Below are 14,854 nucleotides of genomic sequence, written 5' to 3' on the forward strand. Positions count from 1 at the left end.
TTCTAGGTCCTTTATTGTAAGGTTAGGTTATTTGAGATTTTTCTTACTTCTTGAGGTAGGCCTGTATTGCTATAAACATCCCTCATAGACTCACTTTTGCTTCATCCCAAAGATTTTGAAGCATTACATTCTCATTTTCTTTTGTCTCTCTCTATATATTTTTTATTTCTTCTTTGAGTTTTTGGCTGACCCATTCATTGTTTGGTAGCATATTATTTAACCTCCATGTAGCTGTGCTCTTTCCAGATTGTTTCTTGTGGTTGTTATCTAGTTTCATTGCATTACAGTCAGAAAAGATGCACAGTATATGATTAATCTTTTTGAATTTGTTGAGACTTATTCTGTGGCCTAATATGTGATCTATTCTGGAGAATGTTCCATGTGTACTTGAAAAGAATGTGTATTCTGTTTTAGGATGGAATGTTCTGCATATATCTATTAAATCCATCTGGTCCAAAGTGTCATTCAAAGCCACTCTTTCCTTGTAGATTACCTGTCCATTGATATAAAGTGGGGTGTTTTAAGTCCCCTACTATTATTGTGTAACTGTTTATTTGTTCCTTTCTGCTTATTAAGTTGTTTTATGCATTTGGGTGTTCCCATATTGAGTGCATAAATATTTAAATTGTTATGTCTTCTTGTTGGATTCTTCCCTTAGGAGTCTACAGTGTCCTTAGCCTCTTGTTACTATCTTTGTTTTAAAGTCTGTTTGTCTGGGGTGTCTGAGTGGCTCAGTTGGTTAAGCATTTGTCTTTGGCTCAGGCCATGATCTCACGGTCCTGGGATCCAGCCCCACGCAGGGTACAGGGAGCCTGCTTCTCCCTCTCCCTCTGCCTGCTGTTCCCCCTTTCTCTCTAATAAAAAGAAATAAAATCTTTTAAAAAAATAAAGTCTATTTTGTCCAATATAAGCATTACAACCCCAGCTTTCTCTTGACATACATTTGTATGAAAAATGTTTCTCCACTCCCCATTTTCACTCAACAGGTGTTTTTAGGTCTGAAAAGAGTCCCATAGGCAGCATATGGATGCGTCTTGGTTTATTATCCATTCCATCACCTTATGTCTTTTGATTGGAACATTTGTCCATTTACATTCAAAATAATTATTGATATGTATTTATTACCATTTTCGTACTTGTTTTGTAGTTGTTTTTGTAGCTCTTCTCTGATCCTTTCTTTTCTTGCTCTCTTTCAAGGTATGTTGGCTTTTTTTAATGATATACTGGGGTTCCTTTCTCTTTGTTTTTTGCATATCTACTTCTAGTTTTTGATTTGTAGTTACCATTTGGTCTGTACATAACATTTTCTACATATAGCAATCTATATCAAGTGGATGGTCATTAAGTTTAAACCCATTCTTTACTTCTCTCCCCTAATGTTACAGATACATCATATCATATTCAATATCCTTTCGTGAAACCCTTGACTGATTTTTACAGAATACTTTTTAAGTTGCTTTAGTGCTTCCTACTTTTTTTGTTCCTACTTACTGTCTTTACTTTCCACTCAAAGAGTTGCCTTTAACATTTCTTGAAGTGGTGGTTTAGTGGTCATGAATTACTTTAACTTTTGTCTGGGAAACTCTTAATCTCTCCTATTCTGAATGACTGCCTTGATGGATCCAGTATCCTTGGCTACCAGTCTTTTCCTTTCAGCACTTAGAATGTATCATGCCACTCCCTTCTGGCCTGCAAAGTTTCTACTGAAAAATCCACTGATAGGCTTATGGGGGTTTCCTTTGTATGTAAATGTCTTCTCTTCTCTTGCTGTTTTTAAGATTCTCTCTTTATCACTACTTTTTGCTATTTTATTATGTGGCTTGGTGTGTGCTTCCTTGGATTGACTTTGTTGGGGGCCTTCTGTGCCTTCTGAATCTGGATCTCTATTTCCTTCCTCAGATTAGGGACATTTTCAGCTATCATTTCTTTTTTTTTTTTTTTAAAGATTTTATTTATTTGACAGACAGAGATCACAAGTAGGCAAAGAGGCAGGCAGAGAGAGAGAGAGGAGGAAACAGGCTCCCTGCTGAGCAGAGAGCCCGATGTGGGGCTCAATCCCAGGACCCTGGGATCATGACCCAAGCCGAAGGCAGAGGCTTCAACCCACAGAGCCACCCAGGCAGCCCATCAGCTATTATTTTTTCAAATAAAATTTCTGCCCCTTTCTCTCTCTTCTTCGTCTTCTGGGATCCCTATAATTCGAATGTTACTATGTTTGATGGAGTAGCTGAGTTCACTAAATCTTTTCTCATTCTGTACAGTTTTTTTTTTCTCTCACCTGTTCAGTTTGATTACTTTCCATTACTTTGTGTTCCAGTTTGCTAATCTGCTCCTCTGCATCCTCCACCCTACTTTTCCATCTAGTGTATTTTTAATTTCATTTATTGGGTTCTTCATCCATGGTTCTTTTTTACCTCTTTGTTAAGGATGTCAATGATGTCCTCCATTATTTTCTCAAGTCCAGTGAGTACATTTATGATCATTACTTTAAATTCTCTATCAGGCGTATTACTTCTGTTTTTCTTAGGTTTCATACTGTGGTTGGCCCTTTTCTCTTGTTTGGGAAATATATCTTCTGTCTCCGCATTGTGTCTAATTCTCTGTTTCTCTGTGTTAGGCATGTCATCTCTATCTCCTGCTGTTAAAAGTAATGACCTTGTGAAGAAGTCCTATAGTGTCCTGTACGATAGTGTCCCCTATTCACCAGAACCTGACACTTCAGGGGGTGCCCTGTTGTGTCCTGGCCATTTTTTCCTTTGCTGCAGCACTCTGCAGAGACTCTTTTTTTCTAGTGTGAGCAGTGTTTGGTCCCCAGCTGAGGTCAGGTGTGCAGTTTTAACAAAATGAGTGCTGGTCTGCAGCAAAATGAGACCTGCTGCCACTGCTGGACTGGGTACTGCGAAGTGCATGGGTTGGGAGATGCAGTGTTAGGAAGATCTGCACTGGTCTTCTAGGGGACTTGAAATGGGGGGACTGAGGCATATGTAACCAGGAAGGGTGGATCTGCTCAAGTGTAGTGTTGAGGGAGTGAGGAGAACTTGGTGCAAGCAAGTTAGGTAGTGTCAGTGCTATGGTGGTTCTCAGAGGTGACCATGTGTTTATTATGCTGGGGGAGGGGGCATGGGAGAAAAATGGTATCTGCCCACTCCTTTGTTCCCAAAGAGTCCCTCAGTGACCCCTGTCCTCTGGGACATGCTCTGAAATGAGTAAACCACCGTCCCACCCATTTTCAAACTGCTGCTTCTAAGCTGTAACTCCGAGGGCTGTTTGTTGTCCTCTCTTTAAGTGCAGGGATTCAGCTTCCTCTTGCTCTCCAGGCTTTCCCAGAATGGAGGCTGCTGATTTTAAAATTCCGGGCCTTCCCTCAAAAAAACTGAAAAATCCAGAACACACCAGCTGTCTCTACACCTTAAAGAACTGGAGAATCAACAACAAATCAAACCAACTCCACACATAAGAAGGGAAATAATCAAGATTAGAGCTGAGATCAATGAAGTAGAAACCAGAGATACAGTAGAACGTATCAATGAAACTAGAAGCTGGTTTTTTGAAAGAATCAATAAGATTGATAAACCACTGGCCACACTAATCCAAAAGAAAAGAGAGAAAGCCCAAATTCATAAAATTATGAATGAAAAAGGAGAGATCACAACTAACACCAAGGAAGTAGAAACAATCATCAGAAGTTATTATCAACAGTTATATGCCAATAAGCGAAGCAACCTAGATGAAATGGATGCATTCCTGGAAAACTATAAACTCCCAAAATTGAACCAGGAAGAAATTGACAACCTGAATAGACCGATATCTAGTAACGAGACTGAAGCAGTGATCAAAAACCTCCCAAAAAGCAAGAGCCCAGGACCTGATGGATTCCCTGGGGAATTCTACCAAACTTTCAAAGAAGAAGTAACACCTATTCTCCCGAAGCTGTTTCAAAAAATTGAAGCAGAAGGAAAACTTCCAGACTCTTTCTATGAAACCAGCATTACCCTGATCCCCAAACCAGGCAAAGACCCTACCAAAAAGGAGAATTTCAGACCAATATCACTGATGAATATGGATGCTAAGATTCTAAACAAGATCCTAGCAAACAGGATCCAACAGCACATTAAAAAGATTATCCACCATGACCAGGTGGGATTCATCCCTGGGCTACAAGGATGGTTCAACATTTGCAAATCAATCAATGTAATAGAACAAATTAATAAGAGAAGAGAGAAGAACCACATGGTCCTCTCAATTGATGCAGAAAAAGCATTTGACAAAATCCAGCATCTGTTCCTGATTAAAACACTTCAAAGTATAGGGATAGAGGGAACATTCCTGAACCTCATAAAATCTATGAAAGACCCACAGCAAATATCATCCTCAATGGGAAAAACCTCGCAGCCTTCTCGCTGAGATCAGGAACACGACAAGGATGCCCACTCTCACCACTCTTGTTCAACATAGTATTAGAAGTCCTAGCAACAGCAATCAGACAACAAAGAGAAATAAAAGGTATCCAAATTGGCAATGAAGAAGTCAAACTCTCTCTCTTCGCAGATGACATGATTCTTTATATGGAAAACCCAAAAGACTCCACCCCGAAACTACTAGAACTCATACAGCAATTCAGTAACATGGCAGGATACAAAGTCAATGTACAGAAATCAGTGGCTTTCTTATACACTAACAATGAAAATACAGAAAGGGAAATTAGAGAATCAATTCCATTTATTATAGCAACAAGAACCGTAAGATACCTGGGAATAAACCTAACCAAAGAGGTAAAGGATCTGTACTTGAGGAACTACAGAACACTCATGAAAGAAACTGAAGAAGACACAAAAAGATGGAAGACCATTCCATACTCTTGGATCGGAAGAATAAACATTGTTAAAATGTCTAAACTGCTTAGAGCCATCTATACTTTTAATGCCATTCCAATCAAAATTCCACCTGTATTTTTTAAAGAGCTGGAGCAAATAATCCAGAAATTTGTATGGAACCAGAGGAGACCCCAAATCGCTAAGGAAATGTTGAAAAGCAAAAATAAAACTGGGGGCATCACATTACCTGATTTCAAGCTTTACTACAAAGCTGTGGTCACCAAGACAGCATGGTACTGGCATAAAAACAGACACATAGACCAGTGGAATAGAGTAGAGAGCCCAGATATGGACCCTCAACTCTATGGTCAAATAATCTTCGACAAAACAGGAAAAAATATACAGTGGAAAGAAGTCTCTTCAGTAAATGGTGCTGGGAAAACTGGACAGCTATATGTAGAAGAATGAAACTCGACCATTCTCTTACACCGTACACAAAAATAAACTCAAAATGGATAAAAGACCTCAACGTGAGACAAGAATCCATCAGAATCCTAGAGGAGAACATAGGCAGTAATCTCTTCAATATCAGCCACCGCAACTTCTTTCAAGATATGTCTCCAAAGGCAAAGGAAACAAAAGCGAAAATAAACTTTTGGGACTTCATCACTATCAAAAACTTCTGCCAGCAAAGGAAACAGTCAACAAAACAAAGAGGCAACCCACAGAATGGGAGAAGATATTTGCAAATGACAGTACAGACAAAAGGTTGATATCCAGGATCTATAAAGAACTCCTCAAACTCAACACACACAAAACAGACAATCATATCAAAAAATGGGCAGAAGATATGAACAGGCACTTCTCCAATGAAGACATACAAATGGCTATCAGACACATGAAAAAATGTTCATCATCACTAGCCATCAGGGAGATTCAAATTAAAACCACACTGAGATACCACCTTACACCAGTTAGAATGGCCAAAATTAGCAAGACAGGAAACAACATGTGTTGGAGAGGATGTGGAGAAAGGGGAACCCTCTTACACTGCTGGTGGGAATGCAAGTTGGTGCAGCCACTTTGGAGAACAGTGTGGAGATTCCTTAAAAAATTAAAAATAGAGCTTCCCTATGATCCTGCCATTGCACTACTGAGTATTTACCCCAAAGATACAGATGTAGTGAAAAGAAGGGCCATCTGTACCCCAATGTTTATAGCAGCAATGGCCACGGTCGCCAAACTGGGGAAAGAACCAAGATGCCCTTCAATGGACGAATGGATAAGGAAGATGTGGTCCATATACACTATGGAGTATTATGCCTCCATCAGAAAGATGAATACCCAACTTCTGTAGCAACATTGACAGGACTGGAAGAGATTATGCTGAGTAAAATAAGTCAAGCAGAGAGAGTCAATTATCATATGGTTTCACTTACTTGTGGAGCATAACAAATAGCATGGAGGACAAGGGGAGTTAGGAGAAGGGAGTTGGGGGAAATTGGAAGGGGAGGTGAACCATGAGAGACTATGGACTCTGAAAAACAATCTGAGGGTTTTGAAGGGGCGGGGGGTGGGAGGTTGGGGGATCCAGGTGGTGGGTATTGGAGAGGGCAAGGATTGCATGGAGCACTGGGTGTGGTGCAAAAACAAGGAATACTGTTATGCTGGAAAAAAAAAAATAAAATTTAAAAAAAAAAAAAATTCCAGGCTTTAAGACCTTCTGGTTTTAGGAATTCATGAAATTGAGCCCCTTTGGCTTCCAAAGCCAAATACAGGGATTCATCTTCCCCGTGCAGGTTCCCTAGTATGACATAGCTTCTCTCCCCTTTCCATGCCTGCTGCTTTCTCCCCTCCATGAAACACCATGGTCTGTTTCACTCCCCATTGCATCTCTGCCCTTCTTACTCTTTTTGATGTGGCCTCTTCTCTACCTTTAGTTATGGAGTTCTTTCTGTCAGACCTCAGGTCTTTTCTGGGTTATTTACACTGATGTGATTGTTATCTAGTTGTATCTCTGGGATGAGGTGAGCTTAGGATTCTCTTAGTCCACCATCTTCCAAGCCTCCTCTTTATAGCCTACTATTGACTAGAAGCCTTACTAATAACACCAAAAGTCAAATAACACATATTTTGTATGTTATATGTATTATATATATTAACAATAAACTTTAAAAAAGAAATTTTAAAAAAGAAAATATTAAGAAAATCCTAAGGAATAGAAAATATATTTACAGTACTATACTGATCAAAAAAAAAAAGTCAAAAATTTATGCAGTTCAAACCTATGCTGTTCAAGGGCCAAATGTATATTATTCACAACAAATACAGGTTTAGTATGATACAGAATAGCAGTTCTCAGCATCAACAAAAACTTGTTGCAAATGTAAATTCTTGGGCCCCACCTAAAATCTGAAATTCTAGAGCCCAGTAACTGTTTTAATAAACTCTCTAAAGTAGTCTGATGTACCCAAATATTATTAAAACCACTAGCACAGAGCAAAGATCTTGAGTGAGTTTTAGAAACACAAGGATCTGAACTGAAATCTCAGATTCACTACTTACCAATTATAGGATTTGGGGCAAGTTCTCAGAACCTTCATTATTGTTTACAAAAAAAAAAAAAAAAGGTATAGTAGTAGAGAAATCCCAGGGTTTTTATAAGGAGCAACTGCAACTACATATATATCCATATACATGCATTCTATATATAAGCTATCTCTGTATATATATATAGAAAAAGTAAGTCTCTTTACTACAAACATTATCGCTACTACTTCTAATGTTGTAATACTAAATGTAAATATATGATAATTAGAAGATCACAAAAAAATGTATTCCTCTATTTACTCAAACAATTTATTCACCATTTATTTACCATGCACTGGCCACGTATGGAGGACACAAAAATGAAAAAAATATAGACCTCACTTCTACAAACTAGTTTGTAATAATGGAGGTAGATATGCCAACTAATTGTAACAAACCATAAAAAGTGTCATAAGTCATATTAACTCAAACAATTTAATATATAGCATTTAAGATCTTCTAATATGAAAACTATGACACAATAAGGGCTTTAGTTTTGAAATCAGATTAGGTGGAAAAGATAAAATGCAGATGAGTATAAAATAAATAAATATGAATAACCAACAATAATTAGTAGAAAATATGGACAAATTAGATTCACATTTTAGGTGATGGAGTCCTAAAGAATAAGTTTTCTTTCAGAATTTACTTTAGTGTTATTGCAGTATCGATTTAAATTAAAACTTATTTTTAAGAATTTCCTCTTAAGACAAAAAATGCAACATCCTCAAAATAATTTATTAGTACAAAAAAAGAAAAGAAAGGTAATCGCTGTAAGGAGAAATCATCTGCCCAGCCCTTCTTTTCTTTAAAGTATTTGGTTTCTCAGGGACACTCACCAGTTTAACATCTATGCTTGTGGCACCTGCATCCAAGGAGTTTTCAATGAGCTCTTTTACCACACTGACCACTGAAGTGATTATTTGAGAACTTGAAAGGAGGCGCACTGTTGCTGCAGGCAACTGTTTCATTCTAGCTTTCAGTAGAGTAGCTAAAGATAAAATGCAAGTAAGTTGTAAACATAAAAATTGTTAAACATTTCTAACTAACAGATCTGATAGCAACAACAATAATTAATTACAGCTCACATTTACTGAACTTCCCACTATGCCAGGCTCTATTGTAAGCCCACACAGTATTAAATACTTTATTTATTACACTATTTTTTAAAATAGGTGGCATTATCACCCCCATTTTATAAGACTGGGGCACAGAGAGGTTAGTGGTAAATCCATACAGTAGTAATTAAAGAACAGTAAGAAAAATTGTGCTATAAAGAGTGCAATATCTGATCTACCAGGGTAGGAATGACCAGGTGGTACTCTCCCCTTGGAATGTGGATAATGTTAGTCTTAAGCCTTAATGGCAATCTCAAAAATCATTAGTCATCTATATGTTTTGTTGAATTACAATGTCTTTTTCAAATATTAAGTTTTATTGGAGTTAGGGTACTGACACCCTAGCATTACTGTTAATCTAAACTAGTCAGATATCAGACACATCAGATGGCTCTATCTTCTATACTACTGTGTCTAAAACATCATTCTAATCATGTGGCTCCCCAAGATAAACTTCAAATCTTTGTGCTGGCATTCAAAGTCCTTTACATGCATTCCAAACTTACCTCCCCAAATCTCTCTGCCACTTTTTTAGTGGGGAAAAAAAAAAAAAAATCCTTTGTCTAAAACTCTTTCAAACAAAGAACCAAAGGGAAAAAACAAAAACAAACAAACAAAAAACCTCATATGAAATCCCACATGTAAACATGCAGGGAACAGTGTTTACTTTTTCCTGAATTCTTAATTTCAGAAAAGATTTCAGAAAAATAAAAACACTAGGTTGACAACATGGAATTCCTCTGTAGATTCAAGACAAAAAAATGGGGAAAAGGGGAACCCTAGGTACTTCTTTAATTTACCATGACTCACATGCTCACATGATTTGATCTTATGGAATCGAAATCCAAACAAAACAGCAATGCCAAAGATAAACAAAATAAAAAGATACCCATTTAGGATTCTTTCTCAGGCAAATTAAAACACAGAAGAGCAGACTCATGTAAAAAATAGATAAGAAATGGGAGTACAGCCCCTATAATAATTACAGAGGAATTTAAGGGATGCATTTCTGGGAAGAGATCAACACACTGAGTTCGGAATGATATTAACTGGTGACAGTTAATCTATTTTGCTTTGTACAAGGCAAACCTGATCAGCACAGTAGAAAAACACACCACACTGGAATCTAAAAAAACAGGTTTAGAGGTTCACCTTTAATACATGTAAACTGGGGGCACCTGGGTGGCTCAGTGGGTTAGGCCTCTGCCTTTGGCTTAGATCATGATCTCAGGGTCTGGGGATCGAGCCCCACATCAGGCTCTCTGCTCAGCAAGGAGCCTGCTTCCTCTTCTCTCTCTCTGTCTGACTCTCTGCCTACCTGTGATCTCTGTCAAATAAATAAAATCCTTAAAACAAAACAAAACAAAAAAACATGTAAACTGCAGCAAATCCCTCCCTCTGAAAAATCAATTCATTACCTCCATAAGCGGAGATAAGGCTTTGCAGGTTTGTTGTGAGGATCTAATAAGCAAATACATATAAAATATTCTTAGGGGGGCCTGGGTGGTTCAGTTGGTTAAGCATCTGCCTTTGGCTCAGGTCATGATCCCAGGGTCCTAGAGTCAAGCCCCATGTCTGGCTCTCTGCTCAGTGGGAAGCCTATTCCTCCCTCTCCCTGCTACCCCCCTGCTTGTGTGCTCACTCTCCCCCTCTCTCTATATGTCAAATAAGTAAGTGAAATCTTTTAAGGAAAAAAAAAGATTAAAAAATAATCTAAAAATAAAATAAAATGTTCTGTAAATGATAAGACTATATAAAATGTACAGTTTTGTGATTTGAGATCGCTATGGAATACTGGAAGTGTTTAATACTAGCAATTAACTTCTAATTAAGCTATATATTTGATTTAGTTTTAGGGTACAGTTTAAGGGAGAGTAGCTGTAAACAACTACCTTTCAGTGGCTTTTTGTGGGTCTCAATGCTGGGAGGCTTTTCCAGTTAGGAAAAATGTGGACAGGTAGGTTGCTTTACCATTCTACCATTCACACAAATGAGTGCTATCACAAGCAAAAGGCACCCTCAGCATGCTACCCCAGGTTCAGACTGCAAACAGGCTAAAGGTCTAAGCTGCAATGTCCAACATGGTAGCCACTAGACAAATGTGACTGCTGAGCACTTGAAATGTAGCAACTCCAAATTAAGATGTTCTAATACACTCTGGGTTTCAAACGTAATATGAAAAAATATATATAAACTTTTACTAGTTTCTTACACTGACTACAAAATGAAATGATTTTCTGAATATATCAGCTTACCTCAATATATTATTTTCATTTTTTTACTTGTTTTAATGTGACTACGAGAAAATCTAAAATTATATATATGTGGTATACATTATAGTTCTATTCGACAGTGCTATATAGGGCAGTGGTTAACAAAGCAGGCTCTGAAATCACATCACTTGCATTATATGCTAGCTCTTATGCTAATAGTTACATAATGCTAATAATTAAAGCCTAAAACTCAATCATCTAATCTATAAAAATGGAGATAATAACATCATACAGTTTTGGTGAGTAATAAATAAGATAATGAATATAACTTTTTACAGTGTTTGGCATACACATGTTAAAGAGCCTGGGATACATGGGCTACACTGAGTTCCCCTAAACTCTTAAGAGAATAGGTTTCTTACCCGCTTCTAATCCCTACTCCCACAAAGGTTACATGGCCTGCAATCAGATGAGGGTTGAGTTGAAGAGGTCTTCTACCTTAGTTTGAGAATGACAAGGATCTAAGAAAACACTGATCAAACTTTGGGTATAAATCTAGCATTACCTCATCTTTTACTCTTTCTGAGTAAGCTCCTTATCAACCTCAGCATTTCTGCCTCATTCTCTACAATCTGTCTTTCAAAATCTATTTTTCCCCCAAGTCCCTAATTCCATCCCAATACTGACGTCAAGGCAGACCATTATGTGAATTCTATCTTCACACACATCTTACCTCCTCCACCCCACTGTGTCCTCTGGTTTCTTAAAATATTTACACCTCTGTCCACACCCTTCTTCCCTAACTCCCAGGTCTCTGTCTCTTCTCCTAAGAACCTCCATCTAATTTCTTTAACCAGTCTGCCCTTAGGAATCTTGACCTTCAATGCAAAAACAAACAAAAAATTATTCCCTCAACCCTATTACCCCAGTGATTATCTTCTTTCTCTATGAAGCCAAACTAACTTCTAAAACTATATCCCCAACAGAGATCTCTGTCTTTCCACATTAAAATAGGCATTTCTAACAATCAGTGTCAAGGCTACCTCAAGATAATTATTTGTAAAACAGAATTTATCTTCCTGCTCCCCTCCCCCCACCCTCTACTTCACTTTGCTATTTCCCTTAATAAACACTATTCTTTTTTTTTTAAGATTTTATTTATTTATTTGACAGAGAGAGAGAGATCACAAGTAGGCAGAGAGGCAGGCAAAGAGAGGGGGAAGCAGGCTCCCCGCCGAGCAGAGAGCACGACGTGGGTCTTGATCCCAGGACCCTGAGATCATGACCTGAGCTGAAGGCAGAGGCTTAACCCACTGAGCCACCCGGGCGCCCCAATACACACTATTCTTAATTAATAAGATCAAAAACCTCAATCTTCCTTTGCCAGCAATCCCATCCTACTTCTATCTCTACTTCCTCCTAGTGCAATCCTATCTATCATCCTAGAGTCAGTTCCACAGCCACTTGTAACATGGTCCTTTCTGACCACCCGATCAGGAATGATCCTTTCCTCCCCCTACATTCCTAAAGAACTTGGTTCACATTACTTGTTGAATGTTTATCACGCCCCTGTCCTGACCTGTACAACTTCTGAACAAGGCAATTATATATTATGTATTTCTAGATGCAACACGGAACAATCAGAGTACTTCACTCACAGTAATCACTTGAAGAATACTAATCAAGGGTCACACACAAAAAAATTTTATCAGCATTTCAACGTAAACATTAGCAAGAGTGTCCTCCTTCCTAGCAAGTCACCACTGCCTTCCCTTTATAAACTCTATTCCATGTCATCTCCTATCTCACCTGTAGTTCCTAACCAGACTTTTTACTGGACCTCATTTCCAAGAACCTTCTAAATATCATCATTTGGATAACTCAGAGGAAACTCACACTTAAACATGCCCCAAACTAATCTCAGATATTTCTCTATTTAACTGTTGTTGTTCTTATATTTGTTTGATAATAAAAGTAACAGCTACCATAAGCAACTTTACATATATATACATATAAAATCCCATTTTAATCTTCACAACTGCCCTATCATTCCTCTATCACAAATGAAATTTAAGTTTTATAAGATCGAAGATCACAAGACTCAAGATCACAAAACTAGTCAGTGACAGATGCACATGTGCTTATCTTGACATGTTTGACTCCAAAGGCCATGCTCAGCCAGTCTCACAGGCCAGAATTAGAATCCCGAAGTCATACTAGAAATCCTCTACGCTTTCTACATCCTGCCACACAATCCTCTCTATCTACTATCTATCTACTACTTAAATATTTCTCAAACTAGTCCTCTCCTCTCTACACCTATAACCTCTGCTCAGCCCCTGAACACTTCTCCTGAAGTAGGTAGGGCGTAACCACCTACTTGATAGTTTGCGTCAAATCTCAACCAATGACAGGCTTCTTTCCATAGTTGAATCTCTAGAGGTTGCTCTCCTACCTCAAGTTTCACGAAGAGTTCCCACCGCTAATCAGGCAAAGTGCAAATTCCGTAACACCTGGACCTCTCCCTTTCTGATCTCATCCCACTAGTCCGGAAATGCACAGGAACTCGTCACACCACACAACTTGTCTCTCTCAACGCGGTGGCACTCGCTTGCTCCTCAGCTCACAAGGCTGCCTCCACCGAGGGCTTCTGACTTCCCTTCGGATTTAGGTCCGTATCATCTGCTCAGGGAAGCACTTCTAACTGCTCCAACCTGGAGCCCTCCCCGCCCCAGGAGATGAGGCTGTCCTTCCTGGGTACTCCCCACAGCAGCTTCTCCTTATTTCCAACCCGACACTCATCACGGGCTCTTCCACCTCTTGTTTTGGTCTCTTCCGCCCAGCTCCGAGTTCTCTGGGGACAGAGACTTCATAGTCTCTCCTAGCCCCAGCGAACCTGGGGAACCCAGCAAGGGCTCGACCACCTGCGCACCGAGTGACCCTTAGGGCCGTGAGAGGGGGCGGCTTACGTCACAAGCACGGAACGCGCGCGCATCCGGAGTCCGTCTCCGTCCACACTCGCCGGCAGGGAATCGAACACGCCTGGAAGAGACCGTCCAGCAAGGTCGCCGAAGGACCGCAAGGTGCCTAGAAAAGAAGCCGAGAGTGTGCGGCGGAGGCAGACAGGACGAAACCCCTTGCTTTAAAGACAGTAAACGCAACCCGGCCGGCTTCGGAGCCAACGGAAATTCAGGACGCGCAGATCGGGTGCAGCTTCCGACACGAATTCTGAAGCGTCCCTGCGCGTTACCTCCGCAAGGCCGATCGGTGTCGTGAATGGCCACGGCGACGAGGCTCGATTTCCGAGGTAAATCCGAACAGCCTGACCTCCTCTCCATTCCCAGATAAGATCACCCTGCAGCCTCCACCCCCTCGGCGCGTCACCCAGGCGCCCTCCCCGCCGTGCGGGCGCACCCACGACACCAGGCGAAATCACGGTCCAGCGACAGTTCGCTTGCGTCCCGTGTGCGCCGCCACAGAATACCACACACAGCCGGCTCCGAGCTGCGGCCGTCCGCAGTCACAGTGTCCGCCGGCACAAACTTGAAATCCCGCCCTCAGAAGGCCCCGGGCCACGGGCTGCAGCAAAGCCCCCGCGGCGTTCAGTCAGGAAGCGCCAAAGCGGACAGACACCGGCTGAGCCCCGCTTAAAGGCCGCGCTCCACGCGCACGCCCGAGCCCGGCTGCGCCCGCTTCCCGCCCCTTCCGGGCAGGGGGCAGAGCGCGAGGGCGGCGCAGGGCTGCCGGAGGTGCCCTCACGCCAAACCCGGCGAGCCGAGGGGAAGGGGCTCTGGAGACGGACAAGAGGAGAATGAACGCCGTCAGGCACACAACACTACCTTCCGGCTCGCGCGAGGGGGCGATTGCAGTCCACTGGCGGACCCGCCGGCGTCCCGCCGAGCTCCCAGGACCAACCTCCCGGGTCCCAGACTCGCCCCTAAGCGTGCGCGGCGGGGCGGGCACTGGGCGCGCAGCTCTTAGTCCCGCCCCGCCCAGGCGGCGTGAGACGGACGCTGCCCGCAGCCAATCCCCTGGCGGCGCGTTCCGCTCCGGACGCTTCCGCAAGCTGTGCTGCGCTGCGCCGCGCCGCTCCGAGCCGATCGCAGGCGCGCGGGCCTGA

General features: G+C 41.1%; 1 protein-coding gene across 6 annotated transcripts in view; it reads right to left on the minus strand.

Moving 5' to 3' along the window:
* Nucleotides 1-9,695, minus strand: part of PMS1 (PMS1 homolog 1, mismatch repair system component) — an 83,832-nt gene extending 74,137 nt beyond the window's left edge. For 5 of the 6 annotated variants that reach the window (XR_004382978.1, XM_032860241.1, XM_032860240.1 and 2 more), the window contains exon 1: nt 8,243-8,394. Coding sequence is in view for 5 of the 6 variants with exons in the window: in XM_032860241.1 (XP_032716132.1) it covers nt 8,243-8,374 (132 nt within the window). In the remaining variant the exon portion in view is untranslated. Of the gene's footprint in view, nt 1-8,242; nt 8,395-9,673 lie in introns of those variants that run through there. The other variant, XM_032860239.1, reaches the window with a different exon arrangement.
* Between the last annotated feature and the right edge of the window lie 5,159 nt (nt 9,696-14,854).

Source organism: Lontra canadensis, unplaced genomic scaffold, assembly GCF_010015895.1.
Source record: "Lontra canadensis isolate GAN:19392208 unplaced genomic scaffold, GSC_riverotter_1.0 scaffold18, whole genome shotgun sequence".
Taxonomy (NCBI): Eukaryota; Metazoa; Chordata; class Mammalia; order Carnivora; family Mustelidae; genus Lontra; species Lontra canadensis.